The sequence below is a fragment of the Alligator sinensis genome, unplaced genomic scaffold (assembly GCF_000455745.1).
Source record: "Alligator sinensis unplaced genomic scaffold, ASM45574v1 scaffold358_1, whole genome shotgun sequence".
Classification (NCBI taxonomy): Eukaryota; Metazoa; Chordata; order Crocodylia; family Alligatoridae; genus Alligator; species Alligator sinensis.
This window is the reverse complement of record NW_005842121.1, coordinates 157,209-172,891: the sequence shown is the minus strand read 5'-3', so window position 1 is coordinate 172,891 and position 15,683 is coordinate 157,209. Positions and strand designations below refer to the sequence as shown.

Below are 15,683 nucleotides of genomic sequence, written 5' to 3'. Positions count from 1 at the left end.
CCCCCCCGCCCAATCCAAGCAATAGCAATACAATAAAAACCAAGTTGGGAAGGGAAAGCTAAAAGTCCTCGTATAGATAGAAACACATTCACTATATGTTTTTGTAATCCAGCAAAACCCATTTCTGAAGTTGATTGATTTATCTGAGTCCTTGGGATAGCAGGACCAATTTATGAAGGTATTTAGTTGCCTAATGATGTAGATGCCTGCTTGGGTTTGCAAAAATGCTTAATGAGTTGGACACTTAACTAATTTTCAATAGGATACAGATGTCTAACTGGCTTGGGCCCTCTAGCAAACCCGACCAGGTGCACCTCTGTATATGAAGGTGCCTATACTATATATGTTTGGAAATTGGTTTCAATAGCGAAGGCTACAACGTGAAGCAGCACAGACACTAACTAGAAAACAAACTCGAAACGCAGGTAAAAAGGACCAGCCTCCCCCATTGTCTAAGAATAAAAAGAAAAAATAGGAGGGGAAAAAGTAAGTCTGTTTTGTGTGGGAGACCCTAAAACAGGTCCCGTTTGTATAAGGTGCATAGTTTCTAAATGTTTTATTAGTAGCAGAGGCAAGAAAGAGACTGCAAAGTAGGTTTTTCTTGCCACTACCCATTTCCTTGAATATTTTCTTAGCTGTCTGTCATTTTTTGTGCACTGTGAACCTCCCTATATCTGTAGGTAGCTTATTCCCTATAAGTCAGAGCATGGCCCTAAGTCACTGGTCCTGTGGAAGAAGGACAGACCCACATCACTCTGAGGATGCTCCAGAAGAATTGAGTGTCTTAAGGAACAAAAACCCTTCTGGAGCTCCCCTTTAATTATGCATTCCTTTGGATTGCTCAGTCTTCTCCCAGAATGCACTTGGGCACCAAAGATGGTAAGGTCTACACACACTGCAATACTATAAATTCTGCCAGAAAGATAGAGCCAATCTGCCTTATCCCTTCTCATCTTTTTTCAGCCACAAGCGAGCTAAAACATGACTGAGAAAATATGACTCAAGGGGCGCATCCACACACGCAGGCACGTGCACTTGCAGCACCTCAAATAGCAGTGGCACAAATTTGTGCCGGAGATTTGTGCTTTAGCACACGTGCCTCAACATGCACTTTGAAATGATGCCACTTGGGGCAAACCGACCGTGCCCAGCTCCCCCCGGATCTTCAGCTGGGGCAGCTAGAGGCTGGGGCAACACCTGTGCTGGCTCCAGCAGTATGTCCTGGCAAGCAGCTGAGGGCTACTTGCTCTCAGGAGCTTCTGAGGACTGGCCAGTTGGTATCTGGGGACACTACTTTGTGTCCGCTGGACTACTGAAGCAACCCTGACCTGCAGTGGCCCCTGCACCCCTACAGTGGCCCCTGGGCAATGTTTTATTGATATATTTACAATTTTAAAGCCATTTGGAAGCCTACCACTGCTTCTATCATAATAAAATACATTATAAATACCTATACACTTTGTCGGTTGTTTTGGGGTTTTTTGTCATAGAAAAATCCGAGCTGCCCCCACCCCCTTCGCTCACCAGGATGTGGGGCACTGAGCAGCACTGATACATTGGTTTCCTGCCCCAACCCTTGCCCCTCACTGCCAACCCACAGCCCTGCCAGTGCCCCTCACTCCTGACCCGCAGCACCTACCTGCCCCAACTAACTCCCTCCTGCACACAGCTCCATCAAAGCACCAGGATGCGAGTCCAGCTGCAGCCCACTGCTTTGTGGCTCTGATCTGTGTTAGTGCTTGCTGTTCTGCTCCCAGCCCTAGTGACCCCCACGCTGTTCCTGGGAAGCCCTCGACTGGGCATCAGGCATTGGGCTGGGCAAGCCCTTTCCCTTCCAGGCCAGCCTCCCCCTGCACAGGTTGCTTTAGGGGGGTAAGGGGGCTCTAAGTCCAGCTCTGGTGGACTCTCCTCCCCAGAGCAATCCCCCACCCCCAACTCACACGCACACCCCTGCTGCCACCTCCATCCCTCCCCGCATCCCATCACACCCCGCAAGTGGTAACTGGGACCAGAGCCCCCCCAGACTGAGGCTGCATATCCCAGCACTGGTGTGGGCATGGGGCAGGGCTGCAGCATGGCAATTGCCCCTGCATCATGAGCACCCCAAAAGCTGATGCTGCTGGGTGGGTTGTGCACCATGCGAGGCAGGGGTGGGCAGGTGGGAGACCCATCCCTCCAGAGCAGTCCCCCTCACCACACACACACACAGTCCTGCAAGGCCCACATCCCTTCTTACCTGGGACAGAGCCTGGGTCTGAGCTGCTGCTGCAGCCTTGCCCTGCTCCTATTTGCCCCAGCGTGCTGCAGCAGCAGGGGCATGGGGAACAATAGAGACACTGGCTGGGTGCCAGAGCATCTCTGTGGAGGAGCCAGGCTCTGGTTGCCTCTGGGCATGCTCCAGGAGTATGATCTGAGCTGCTTTTTTCCAGCGTGGGGTTTCATTTTTTTGACACCGAGATTTCCTGGTATAAGACTTAGAGCCCGCGCTGCAAATAGCAGCATGGGGAACATTTTTTTTTGTTCCCAGTGTGCCTCTTGAGGAATCGCAAACTACTTTGAGGTGCCACCACAGGCACATGCTCGCTCATCTGGACGTACCCAAGAAGGCTATAGCTGAGGAAGACTTCATATCAAAGGGACCTATTTTGAGTCATTCATTTTTCCCTTTCCAATATATGGAAATACTGACGAGCAAAATACCCTCAACCAACTTCCATAACGATGAATCTACTATATATGTGTAGGGTTTAGCACACACACAGAGCCCAGAGAGAACCATTAGACATCCCCCCACCCCCCCCCAAAAAAAAAAACCAAACAAACCAACAAATAAGCCCCAAAACAGTCTTACTATATTGTAAGCATCTTCTGATTTAGAATATATACTTGCAGGTTTGGGGGTCACCCTTGTGGACAGGAATTTAGAAATAGAAAAATGTTTCTCTGCTTTGCTATGTGATCTTGATGGCAGTAAGGGAGGAGTTATCCGTTCCAGTTTACGGTACATACTATTCTGCTAGTTGAATAAACAGTTCGTGCTGCAGAGCAACCACCAGATTAGAAGATATTTATATTCCTTTAAAAAAATTAAACGATGCATTAAGACTGACTGACAAACATTAGAATATTAATTTACTAGCCTTTCTGGAAATGGGTCTGTGCCCCTCATCTTTAAGGACACCTGTTTTATCAAAATGAATCCTAGAAAGACACAGGGACTACGTGCAAAAAATATATTTTAAAAAGTTTACGATTTTCAAAGATCACACAACATGCCCACCTATGACAGATATATCTATCTCTATATTTATCTAGCTGTACAAGGAGATATAACAGGAGCTATCTGGATATACGGGGAGATATAAAAAGTTTAATTTCATTGCAAGTTTCTTTCATGTAATCTTTTCCGGTACATTTTGAGCAGAAGCCTGCCATAAACCCTCCGAGGAATATATCTTTAATCTCTGGGCTGTTGCACTGGAACTGTGCAAATTAGTTTCAAGGATTTGTAAGCAGGACAGGACTGCCTTTCACAGCAAATCTTCACAAGCGGAGCAGCACAAAGGCTGAGAGACTCAGGAGATGGGAAGAAAACAACCGGCAGCACAGTCCTCACAGAGAGCAGACCGTGAAAAAGCACCGGGTGTAGCACGGATTGCCTCACCTGCTTAATCCCTAGGCGGTACGCAAGGATGCGATCCACAGCGTCGGGGTTCATCTGAGTCCACTGCAGGCTGTAGGAGTAAACCCGGGGCCGGTTCTGCCACAGGGGGTTGTAGGTGTCGTAGTAAAACTCGGGCGTGTACGCTTTGCCTGGAGAAAACACAAATAGAAGAACCGGGGATGATAAAGCAACACTTCTCGAAACGAAACGGCAACTTTTCAACTGCAGTGATCTCCACCTCCTGGGGTGCCTTCTGCGAAGGGTCCCGTTTACAATCTGCCTTCACGAGAGCATTTAGGATCCTGCTTTAAATTTCTCACCCCTGCCGACTCAAATCAATATATTCACCATTAGCAAAGCCAAGTAGTCATCCATGAGTGATTGAGCCTTCCTCTGAAATATTGTTGAGGGCTCCAGTGACTAAAATGTGGCTATTCACATTGCTACACCCCCTGATTCCTGGGCACTTAAATGGATTTTGTCAGAGCTGTGGTCTCTAACACCGAAAATTCACCGTGACATACGTTACATCAATGGAGGTATTTCAGCTGTTTCCTTCCCCACATCTGCCTCTGGGCCCAAATCCAAACCAAAACTCCTTTCCAAACAATTTAACTGCACAAAAGTATGCATCCAAATACACCTTTGTCAGATAGGCACACTGCATGACGTGCAGAGAGTTGGAAGTGGCATTTTGAAATGCATTAGGGTATACAAAGATTTCACCGTAGCGTACGATGTTTTGTTCCTTAAAATTAGGAAAAGCCCAACGTGGTTTCCTGAACATATGATTAAATGATACTTGAGCTCTTTGAATGAGAGCAGTTGCCTTGGGATATTTCTTGACTCTTATGCATAAATACCACTGACACTACTACATACAAATTATGTTTTCTGTCACTAGGATTTCACATCCTAAGTGATTTATGGAGAATATCAAAAACGAAAGAGAGCATCTACTACATCCATGCCCTGGATAAAGCAGACACTTTGTCTAAAGTGAAAACTGGCCAAGGAAACACTGAAGGAGCTGTATTTTATTAGAACTCAGAATTATCCATCAAAATCCTTTGTGCAAATTTCATTTCAGAGGAAAACCAGATAGACGTTTCAACTGTGCTGAAAAGAATATTTCTAAATTTTCATAATACAAGATTTTGATTTATAACTTTGAAATGGCATTTTGGTTCAATTATTACACATTGCACCACAGAGTGTCAAAATAGGGGGAAAAAAAGCTTCATTTTTGGTCAAAACACCACTTTTGAAAAAACAGAAACTAAATTTATCTTGGAAATAGTGTTCCCTCGTAATTTGGAAATGTTCAGATGTCATTTCAATACGGAACACAGTCAAATGTCCAAAGCTCAAGCCCCGTGGTGAGACAGAGCTCCCATCCGGTGCCCCCCTACAATGGCAGGGGGTCGGACTTGATGATCTGCTTGATGCTCCCCTACAACGGCAGCAGCATTACCATCAGACAAACAGTGGGTGTACTGGAGTTACACTTACAAACCTGCAAACAAAACGGTGGTATTATCAGAAGAAACATTGGACAGGCAAGATATATTAAGCAATATTCTTGTCCAAATGACGGTGCAGAGATATGAGTGAAGTTTTTTGAGGAGAGGTCATATCTTTTATCAGACCAACTTGCATATTTGGGAGGAGTGAGAGACAAGCTTTTGGGGTCCGGGAGAAAAAAAACAAACAACCAAGAAAGTCATAGTCCAAGCTAAAAACACTACCCCTCATTTTAATATAATGCTGTTAATTATTTGGCTTGCTTGAATGGGAAGTTGTAGAGTGAAAAGGAGTTAGGAGACAGGAAAGGGTGAGAGGTAAATTATGATGAGTCACAAAAGCACTGTCTTTTTTCAAGGTCATGATTTGGGGAATTTCCAGTCTCAGGATTGTATTCTGAAGGCTTTGTGCAGGCTTCCTTTGAGGAGGAGGACTGTGAGGTTACAGGTGGAGTAACAGTTCACCAAAAAAAAACAAAAAAAAGAAGATCCTCCTTTGTTTCTTAATTATTTTTCTCTGCAAATTCATTCTGTACCATACGTTTGAGAATGGAGGTTTCATCTACATCATTTTCCGTGCATTGAAGGAGACGTACCACATGTTGGATAGGCAGATGTAGAACTGGTCTTCTGATGCTTTCATTGTGAGGTGTTGACCCAGGCTGGGGTGGAAATGTGTTGGAGGAGTCTGCAGTTGTGTTTTAACAAGGTCTGTTTCAATGTCACGTGTGTGTCGATCGGTGGAGAGTTTTCTTCCGTTGATGAGTTTGCTAAAGTTAGTTAGCAGGTATTTGAAAGTAGGGGAAAGTCTATTTTAAGAGACGACTTTCTTTAGGTATGTGGTGAAACGGCTTGAAGCATTTTAACAGGTGGTAAAGTGGGGGAAAGAGGAGAAACAGAAAAGATGGAAAACATGAGAAAAAGGAAAAACCTGAACTACACTAGTCAGAACACAATTCCTGAAGTTTATTTCAACAATAATGACTAAAGCTCAAGGTTCTCCCTGAAGATTAATGACCTCATAGGCTGAGAGCCATTAACTTCAGTCAGTCATTGATTCCTAGCGAAATGTCCTAGTCTCCAGTTATCATCACTGTCAAGGCAGCTCCTACGGAAAAGCTAAGAGCTAAATGTAGGAAAATATCTCATGTCCCATATTGTTATTTTCATATTTTTTCACGGACAGGGAAACTATTAGTGTTGGGGTAATACTAGTAGTATTGCAGGTCAAATGACCTCTTAATAGTTTTATCCACTTAACTAGTTGTTTGACTACTCATATGTCAAGGAGCAGAACGTTTTATTGGATCAAAACCAGGACCTTTTGTTTAAATTCCTCACAACTGGAATTTACCTAGAATGGCAACCTTGGCTGGGGGCTTTATAAAATAAGCAGCCAATCAACACCAGCATTTCAGAACTTACACTACTCTCATAGTTTTCACAGACATCAGGGTTGGAAGAGATCTTGCAAGATCATTGGGTCCAGCCCTCTGCCCAAAGAGCAGGAAGTCAGTTGGGGTCAGATGATCCCAGCAAGATGAGCATCCAGGCGTTTCTTGAACGTATCTATAGTAGGTGCTTGCCCCACTTCTGGGGGAGTCTGTTTCAGACTCTGGAGACTCGGACAATATAGACGTTTTTCCTTATGTCCGGTCTAAAACAGTCTTCCAGCAGTTTGTGACCGTTAGACCTTGTCTTCCGTTGGGGTTCCCTGGGGAGCAGATGTTCTCCCAATTCCTGATGCACACCCCTGATGTACTTATAGGCTGCCACCAAGTCACTCCTGAGCCTTTGCTTCTCTAGGCTGAAGAGTCCCATGCCTCTCAGCTATGAGTGACTGGTGCCTCCCGATTCAGGGGGGCACCATATCACCAACAGGGGGAGGGGTCCCCCAGCAGCCAATCATTGCCAACTGTGGGGGGAGGTCACCAGGGGCTGATCACCGAGCCAGCAGCAAAACCAGAAGTGCATTTCCAGTTTCACAGCTGGCGCTTCCAGGGGGTTAACGGCTGATCTCAGCGGGTGCACATGCACCTGCATGCACCCCCTATACATCGCCGATGCTCTCAGCCTCTCCTCATAAGGACAGCTCTCTTGTCCTCTGAGCATGCACGTGGCTCTCCTCTGGACTCTCACAAGCTTCCCCACATCCTTTCTGAAGTGTGCAGCCCAGAATTGGATGCGGTACTCCAGATGTGATCTCACCAAGGCCAAGTACCACAGGAGGATGACTTCTTGGGTCTTGCTTAAGATGGATCGGTAGATGCAAGCCAGAGTTTTATTTGCTTTGCTGGCTGCAGCATTGCATTGGTGGCTCATGTTCATCCTGTGATCAGTCATAACCCCAAGTCTCTTTTGGTCGTGGTGCTAGTGAGCGTGGCACTGCCGTGCCTCTACGTATGATGTGGGTTCTCTCTCCCAAGGTGGAGCACCTTGCGTTTCTCCATGTTGAATGTCATCAGGTTTTATCTGCCCATCTTAGGAGCCTGTCTTGGTTCCATCAACTCTGTTGACTCAGGTTACATACAAAAGAAAATCCTCTGTCCATTGATGATATATATGTTTCTCCATTCATTCAGCTTCTTGTATTGACATTTGAGGTTTGGAGAGAAGATGGATAGAACTTTATACTTTTTTTTTAAGGGTTCCCAAGCCCTAAAAAATGATATTTCATAGTAATGAAAAATACCTAGCTTTGGTCATCCCGGCTTGCACCAAACCAGAAGTCCAACTTTACTTTATAGTTACTGGCTAAGCTTATATTTCTGTTTTACCCTGCCCCTTTATTTACTTTCTTGGGATGCTTATATATATATTTGAGTGAAGAAATCACATGAGAGTATAAGCTCTTTCCACATGTGTACTTTTACTGAATGCAATGTTACTAGTTTGGAAAATTAGGGTGTAAATTTAATTAAACCACATTAGAGTAGCTATTTTGCAGTTGGAACAAAAAAAGGGGACTGAGGGCGGGGACTTTTTTAAAATTTAAAATGAAAATAAATTATATATAGTTTCCCCTTTGTATTTATGTGCAGTGGAAGATAATGCAGGGAGTAGCATGCTGAATGCAAACAATAGTCTTTTCCACTCTACTAAAGATACCATAATGGCATCTCTGGGGGCACATAAAATGGCTATGTAATTAGAGTCTAGTCACAATATGGACACTTTTGGAGCACAGTCCCCTTTTGTGGTATAATGAGGACTCATGACGAGCTGAATTATTCTAGCTCCATCCTAACACATGAGCCTTTGGTTGTTAACAGGATGTTGAAAATTTAACGCAACATTAAACTCTTGACTCTCAGAATTCAGCAGTACTCAAAAAGCTTGACACTGTTTTGGAGATAACCAAAAATGGAAGTCTCCTTTGAAAGAACAAAAGCTACAGTGCACACAGAGAGATCATTAAGCCTTGCTGATCTCATTAAAAGCATTGATTTTGATCCAAGGCCGATGCACCGAGTGCCTATCTGCAACAGTGCAATTGTGCTGCTTCCAGCAGGAGATGCTATTCAGTAAGGGCTCTCCCCTGGACCTATAAAGACAGAGTGACAATACGCAATTTCCTGGTGACAGTTGTGGGCTTTGTCTGGATAAGGAATAAAGTCCAGGAGGCATCCGTTAGAGAAAAGACAAATAGTGCATGTTATTAATATTCAGGTCACTGACTGGGTTTGAGTGGTTATAAACACTCGCAACCAGCCACTCTCTTGCCCATCCTATACATACATGGGCCATGTAGCCAAGATGACTCTCTGCTAATAAGCAAGGCTCACTTGAGGACTTCTGGGATGAGCAAGTCCTGACTCTCTATACTTGCCTCCTAGCAGTTAGCTCTCTTCCTTCGTCAGCCTCTTTGACTTTCAAGTAATCTCACTTCTGCTTTATCCCAAAGCTATTTAACTGTGCTCACTATTTACTGCACTATTATCCAGGGCTGCATCAGGACTGGATTGATGCATAGGCAAACTAGGCACATGCCTAGGGTCCTACGTGAAGATGGGGCCGAGTTGTGCTTATTTTACATATTATAATTATTGAGTAAAAAAAAAAAAAGTGGTATAAAAATTTCATCTTCAGCTGAGGGCCCATGAGTTTGCTTGCCTAGGGACCACTAAAGGGTTAATCCGCCCCTCGGGTGCATAGCTACAGGCCACTTGCAATTTGTGCACTGCCCTGATCCAAGACCTGCGAGTGTCTCAAGCTCTCAAGGGTTGTGTGGATAACCACATGGACCTGACACAACCAGCCAGATCCCTGTCTCGTAGACTGCTCTGGGAGTCTTTCAATTGAATGCATTAGGATTTGGATCAGTTCAAGTGAGCAGTTCACTCCTCAGCTGAGTTGCATTAGTTTGGATCTGCTACACCAGTGTAGCCCAGGTACACCCGGGGGGTGTGCCCTGTCCTCCAATGACAGTGGTGGTGGTCAGGCAGGGTGCTGAGGAAAGGGTCAGCTACTAGAGTGGCTTCCTCCACTCTGTATAGAGCTAGGCCAAAACCAAATACTTCACTATGTACAATTTATTACAAGAATAAATACAGACACTTAATATAAAATACAGAATATTTACAAGGCTTAACATATAATACTATATATAATATTCCACAATTCACATGTAATACCAAATATGAACCGAATAACTTACAACCTATACAAGACAATTAACACATAGGGATATTAACCTATATAATCCAAGTAACTTAACCATAATATTTCTTTAAACCTTCACAAATAACGATACCAATATGCACACTGAGATACTAAACACATAAACCCTATAACCCCCCTTAAAGAATACCCCTAGCTATATAGCCCTTAACACGACAACCTCAAAATAGGCAGTGCACTCATCACCTCCCAGAGGGGGTTGCCTGAAGCCCCGCCTCTTTAGGGCCCTGGGATGTGGACACGCCTCTCCTGCAATGGAGGGTGGAGGTGGCAGACACTCATCACTCGTGTCAACCTCCCTCGCAGGACCTGCTTCCCCAGCAACTCACACTTCCTCTCTGGAGAAGTCAAGGCTCGTCCCCTGGTGGCCAATCCCACAAGAACCTCTCCCCAGCGGCGCCTTCGGCTTTCCTTGATGGCCTGGTGCCCCAGCCTGGGCACCCAGGGCATTCTCTCTCTCGCGGGAGCCAAGCCCTTGCAGGCTCTGACTCCCCGGTCTCACACCGCGGGTTCTCCCCTTTCCCAGGCCTTGCTCTGGGCATCGGAGCTCTTTTAGTTAAAAGTGGAGCCACACTGCAGGGCTCTGGTCACTCGGCCTAGGGCCAGGGCTAACATGAGCAGCCAGAAGATGCTTCTAAGGCAGCTCTCTGCGCGCCGACCTGTGCACTAGGTGAGACCCAAGCAGCTGCGGGCTGCTCCCAGGGCCAGGTCTCCATGTGCCAAGCTGCACACTGACTGCCCAGTCACTTGCTGGGTTCACAGGCTCAAGCCGTCTCGAGCAGTTCCTAGAGCTTGATCCTCATACACCAATTTGTGCACCACTGAAGCTCAAGCAAGGTCCCGAGGATGGCCGTCTCTGGAGCTCCTCTCTCCTCGCCATACATCATCTCTCCAGCCTGCTGAGCATGCCTCCCTTTTATACTCTTCAGGGGCTCCACCCCCGAAGTTCTCCAGACCTGGCCAGTGCAGTTCCAACTCAGGTCCAGCTGCTCCTTGCCCCCTCCCTTCAGAAAAGGGCGGGGCATTGCTTCCCTTGTGGGCGGGCTCCACCAATCAAATAGCAGACCCTCAATCTTGGGACTTAACCCAAGCTCCATAAAGGTAAGCCTGCTATACCAGTATCCTGCTGCTGAGGATCTGACCTGGTGTGAAGGCCATGCATTGTCATCCAAACTTTAAAAAAATTATCTGGGCATCCTTAAAGAAAAATCGCCTACTGGACCCCAACAGCAGAGATGCATTTTAACGCCAGACTTTCTGACAACTCAAAAAGGCTGAATGTGAGTTACGGTGCCAGACTATGGAGCCCCTTTACTGCTATGATGGTACTCAAAGATTATCCAGGGATAAACATCAGCACTGCATGCTTTAAACTCTAGTGCAACTTTCCCCCTAGTCATGCCCTAATATCATGAATCTATCTGGCCTAAGAGTTTATCACTTAGCTGCTTGTTGGGTTGGGGTGGGAACAGTGATGCTGCCTGACTTTGTGATTATGTTTTGGCAGTAGTCTCTTCTCTTGTCTTACAGTTAAGTGTTGTCTGTACCACTTGCCGTGGCTCACTGTTGCAGGACAGGACTGAGCTAACCCTGCACATATGACTCCGTAGGCAAACCCCAGGCAGTGATCTTTGGCAGACCTGAGAGCCTCTGTTGGGGACGAGCATGGAGCAACCTCACTAATGAACCAGCATAAGTAGATTTGTTTGGATGCGGCTTACTCAGCCCCAGCCTTGCCACGACTGGCCAGTGCAGTGGTGTAGACGAAAGGCATGAACACACTGTGGGATGGACAGTCTTCACCTACGTACAGCGTAATATTGGCTCTTCATGAGGGATTCTCAATGCTGTGGTAACACAAATGAAGAGTAACGACAGGACTAATGAGGTTTAGGTTCTCCTCTAGCTTGCAAAACCCTGCAATGTTGCATTCCTGGATTCGTTTCACACAGGAGATACCTCTGAACACATGTTTTATGTTTCAGAGGGTGAGGGAAAGTTGTGCCCAGTACAGAATAACTGATCTTAAGTAAGAAATTATAATGTGGCTAACTAGTTCATTCCTCAGCGCAAACACAGCAATCCCCCTGCAGTATAAATATGTGAGTGGGACTGCAGGGCTGGTGCAGCTTATTGGGAATGACTTCTCACTCTAAGAAGAGAGTGCATAAAGGGTTTGGGTGGTATGAGTGACGGGCAGAGAAGGGGAAGTTGCATATGGTGGTTGTTTGGAGGAGGCTTAGGTTGGACTGGGGGGAGGGATTTTATCCAGGGGTGATGTTTGGTGATCATTCTGGTTTAATGTAAACCCTCCCCTGCTTGTCCCCTAACAATCTCAGGTGGCCTAAACCTACCACACCATTTTGATGTTTGAGATGTGTCTCCATAACATTTCTTGAACAGATTTATTGCAAGTGCTCGGCCAGGGACCTCACCCACATGCAATGCATGCACAGTTGAGACTAGTTTCCTAACAACAGGAGCAAGTCCGTGTTTGTATAAACCCACTGTCATCGCACTTCAGCATAGTCACTGGCATTTCCGAGACCGGAGCACAATTAAACAGTGTTTCAAGAAGTCTGGATTTGACAAACATCTGTTGGGGATGAGTTTGCCCCAACAACAGCCTGGGTCGGATGATTTCTTTGAGGCCTCTCCCTGCCTTACGATTTATACAATTCTATGACATGCACAGAAACCTGAAATGAATGTTTCCCTTTCCCATATGTGGGAGGATCATAGCAAAGCAGGGCTGGAAGGGACCTCACAAGGTCATCTAGTCCAACCCAGGATCAAGGCAGGGTCATCCCTCCCTTGCAGCCAAGTGTCTGTCCAACTTGGTTTTGAAAGTTTCCAAGGATGGAGACTCCACAGCTTCTTGAGGTGGCCTGTTCCAGTGCCTGACATGAAAGCATGCATCTCCGGGCCATATTCAGAATAACAGAGAATAAAAAATCTAGGGTGAAAGGTCTAGCTGATTGCTTACATTTCAACCCCTCCATCTACCTAGCAGCAGGCTAACCATGGCACTGAAAACATGTAGGGCCCTGGTGCTTCATAGAGAAGTCCCACTTTGTCATGAAGAGTTGGAACATGGGGATCTTGTAAAGTCCTTACACATAAGTCAATTCTTTCCTACTAGGTTGCCACACAACATGGAAGCGCTGTGAAGTCCTAAAGGGTGCTGCTGGGTGCCATTAAATATTAGCAATGTTTAGTGTGCAAACGTCTGCACATGATCCACAAGGTAAAACCAGAGATTTCAAACAGGAATCCACAGGATATGACCTGTTCTGCTCTCTTTTTGAGTTCTATACTGCAGAAGAATTGCTCTATTATTTCTTTTCTATAGTCAGTAAATGAGTGAAAGCTAAGTAATTGCATTTCCTGAAGGGTGCCTTGTGTCTAACGAGGGATGTCTTCAGTCTGAAAAGGTTGAGAACTGCTGTCAACAGTAACACCGCTACTATACAATACAAGCTAGACCTGAACTTTACCTGGATTTGTTGTTGTTGTTAGTGATGCTACCTACCCGAAGATCAACAGAATAGCTTACATGCCCATCGATAACAATAGGAAAGCAAGATACATTCTTTCTCTGGAGAGATTTAAAGTTAATGAATACAACTGGTCTCATGTTCCCTATTTATTTTGGGAGCATAGTGCTGAAATGTTATTCGAGGCCTCCTTTATAATGATCTGGGCATGCAGATGAGTGGAAGACAGGCAGAAATGGATTTAAGTGACAGGACTGGATGAATGGATTTACCTTCCCCTATGGGGTGGGATGTCTTCTACTCACATTTAATAGAGTTCAGTGCAGGATTGCTTGGCTCCCTTTTGGCCATAGGATTGCACTAGACTCTCTCCAGCCCAAGCCCAGGTCTTCACTCCTGATTACAGTTGCCCTTCTTTCCTACCCCTCTGTAAGGGATGGAGAATATCAAGCAGGACCTCCGGTTCAAGGACTCCATAGATTATAAAGCCAGAAGGAACTTCTGTGATCATGTAATAATCTAGTCTAATCTCTGGTAAAATACAGACAGTGGGACTTCCCTGAATTAACTCCTGTGTCAACTAGAACATATCTTTTAGAAAAAAACCCCTGAACATTCAATCTTATTTAAAACTTTCTAGTAACACACAGCCAGCCATGACCCTCATTAGTTTGCTCCAGTAATTAATGATCTTTACTGTGAAATTTGAGCCATATTTCCATTTTTAATTGCCTAGTTTCATCTTCTAGCCATTGGGACTTGTTATGCCTCTGCTGCCTAGATGGAGGAGTCTCCTAAATGTTGGTTTCCTGTGCAGGTACTTATAGATGGGCATCCTGTCACTCGTTCACCTTCCTTTATCAACTAGATTCACCGTCTTCTGTCTTTGTCTTTGCAGTGCTTTTGCAATCCTTCAGCCCCTTCCAGGGTGCTTCTCTGAACCTTTTCCAAGTTTTTCAGCATCTTCTTGAATTGTGGACATCAGGCCTGCAACATTATTCCAGTGTTGCTTGCACCACTGCACAATTGCACAAAGGCAACAGAACCTCTCTACTCCTACCCGATATTCCTCTGTACACACATTCAAGAATTGTCCACATTATAGAGTGACCTGTCTTGATCAATAATGCCCATTCCCTGCAATCTTCACCAGTGATTATTTGGTGTTTTTCCCTCAGCTTATTAATGAAAAACATTATCTGGCTTAGAACTAAGAACCAATCCCAGGGAAATGCATCCACTTGATGATGATTGCCTGTTTACAATAATGTTTTTGAGACCAATAAATTAGCTAGTTTTTAATCCCCTTGATACATCATGTTCACTTTGTGTTCTTCTGGTTTCCTTGTCAAAGTATTCTGCAATACCAAGTCAGATCCCTTACAGAAATCTACTACATCAGAACTATGACTACTGTCAACCAAACTTGTCATGTTATCAAAAATACATCAGGTTAGTTTGTCAAGATCCATTTCCCCCAAATCTGTCGAGTCACATTAATTTTCTTATTCTTTAATTTTTTACTAATTGAGTCCTAGATGAATCATAAATCTGTGGAGGATTAATTTCAGACAGACAGATCTCTTAATTCCCTGTGACATCTCCTTTTCACTTTCCAAATGCTGGCACAACAGTAGACTTCATCCAGACTGCTAAAACTACTCTAATGTTTCCAGATTATGGGAAAATTTCCATTCTTTCCCACTTCTTACAGGAAAAAGCTCCCCACAAGCCATACCTCAGGCCTCATTTACCTCTTAAGACAGGCCACTTTAGTGTTGGTTGGCTCCAAGTTGTACAAGCCAATCATTCCTGTATTGCCCCTCTCATTAGAATTCATATGATTACTACTTTTTAATCTAAGATGGCCTTAAATGTAAATGTTGTGAGGAAAGCAACAGCCCTCTACACCTCTACCAATTTGGGTCAATGAGGAAAATAAATTCTATTTGATCCTAAAATGGGCTATTGGGCAGACCCACCGCATCTTGGAAACAGAGCTCAGCGAACCTCAACTACAGGGAGGAGGAGAAGGCAAAGAAGGGATGATGGCAAGATAGCCTTTTGGAAACTGAGCCATATGACTGCTCAGAGCTCCAGTATGGAACTGGAGATAGGTCTGTTGAGAGTCTCTGGGTTAGGGTCAGAGGGTGACGTTGTGGTGGAGGTCTGCTATAGACCACCAGAAAAGGAGAAAGTGGTGAATGAGGCTTTCTTCAGACAACTAGCAGAAGTTTTCCAATCACAGGCCCTGGTTCTCATGGGGAACTTCAGTCCCCCTGACATCTGCTGGGAGGGCAATACAGCAGTGTGTAGGGA

The 15,683-nt window shown here is 45.1% G+C and overlaps 1 protein-coding gene across 1 annotated transcript in view; it reads right to left on the bottom strand.

Moving 5' to 3' along the window:
- MDGA2 (MAM domain containing glycosylphosphatidylinositol anchor 2) overlaps positions 1-15,683 on the bottom strand; it is a 252,249-nt gene that overhangs the window by 90,911 nt on the left and 145,655 nt on the right. Inside the window, exon 4 of the mRNA XM_006024864.2 lies at positions 3,665-3,813. Coding sequence (XP_006024926.1) covers positions 3,665-3,813 — 149 coding nt within the window. The remainder of the gene's footprint in view (positions 1-3,664; positions 3,814-15,683) is intronic.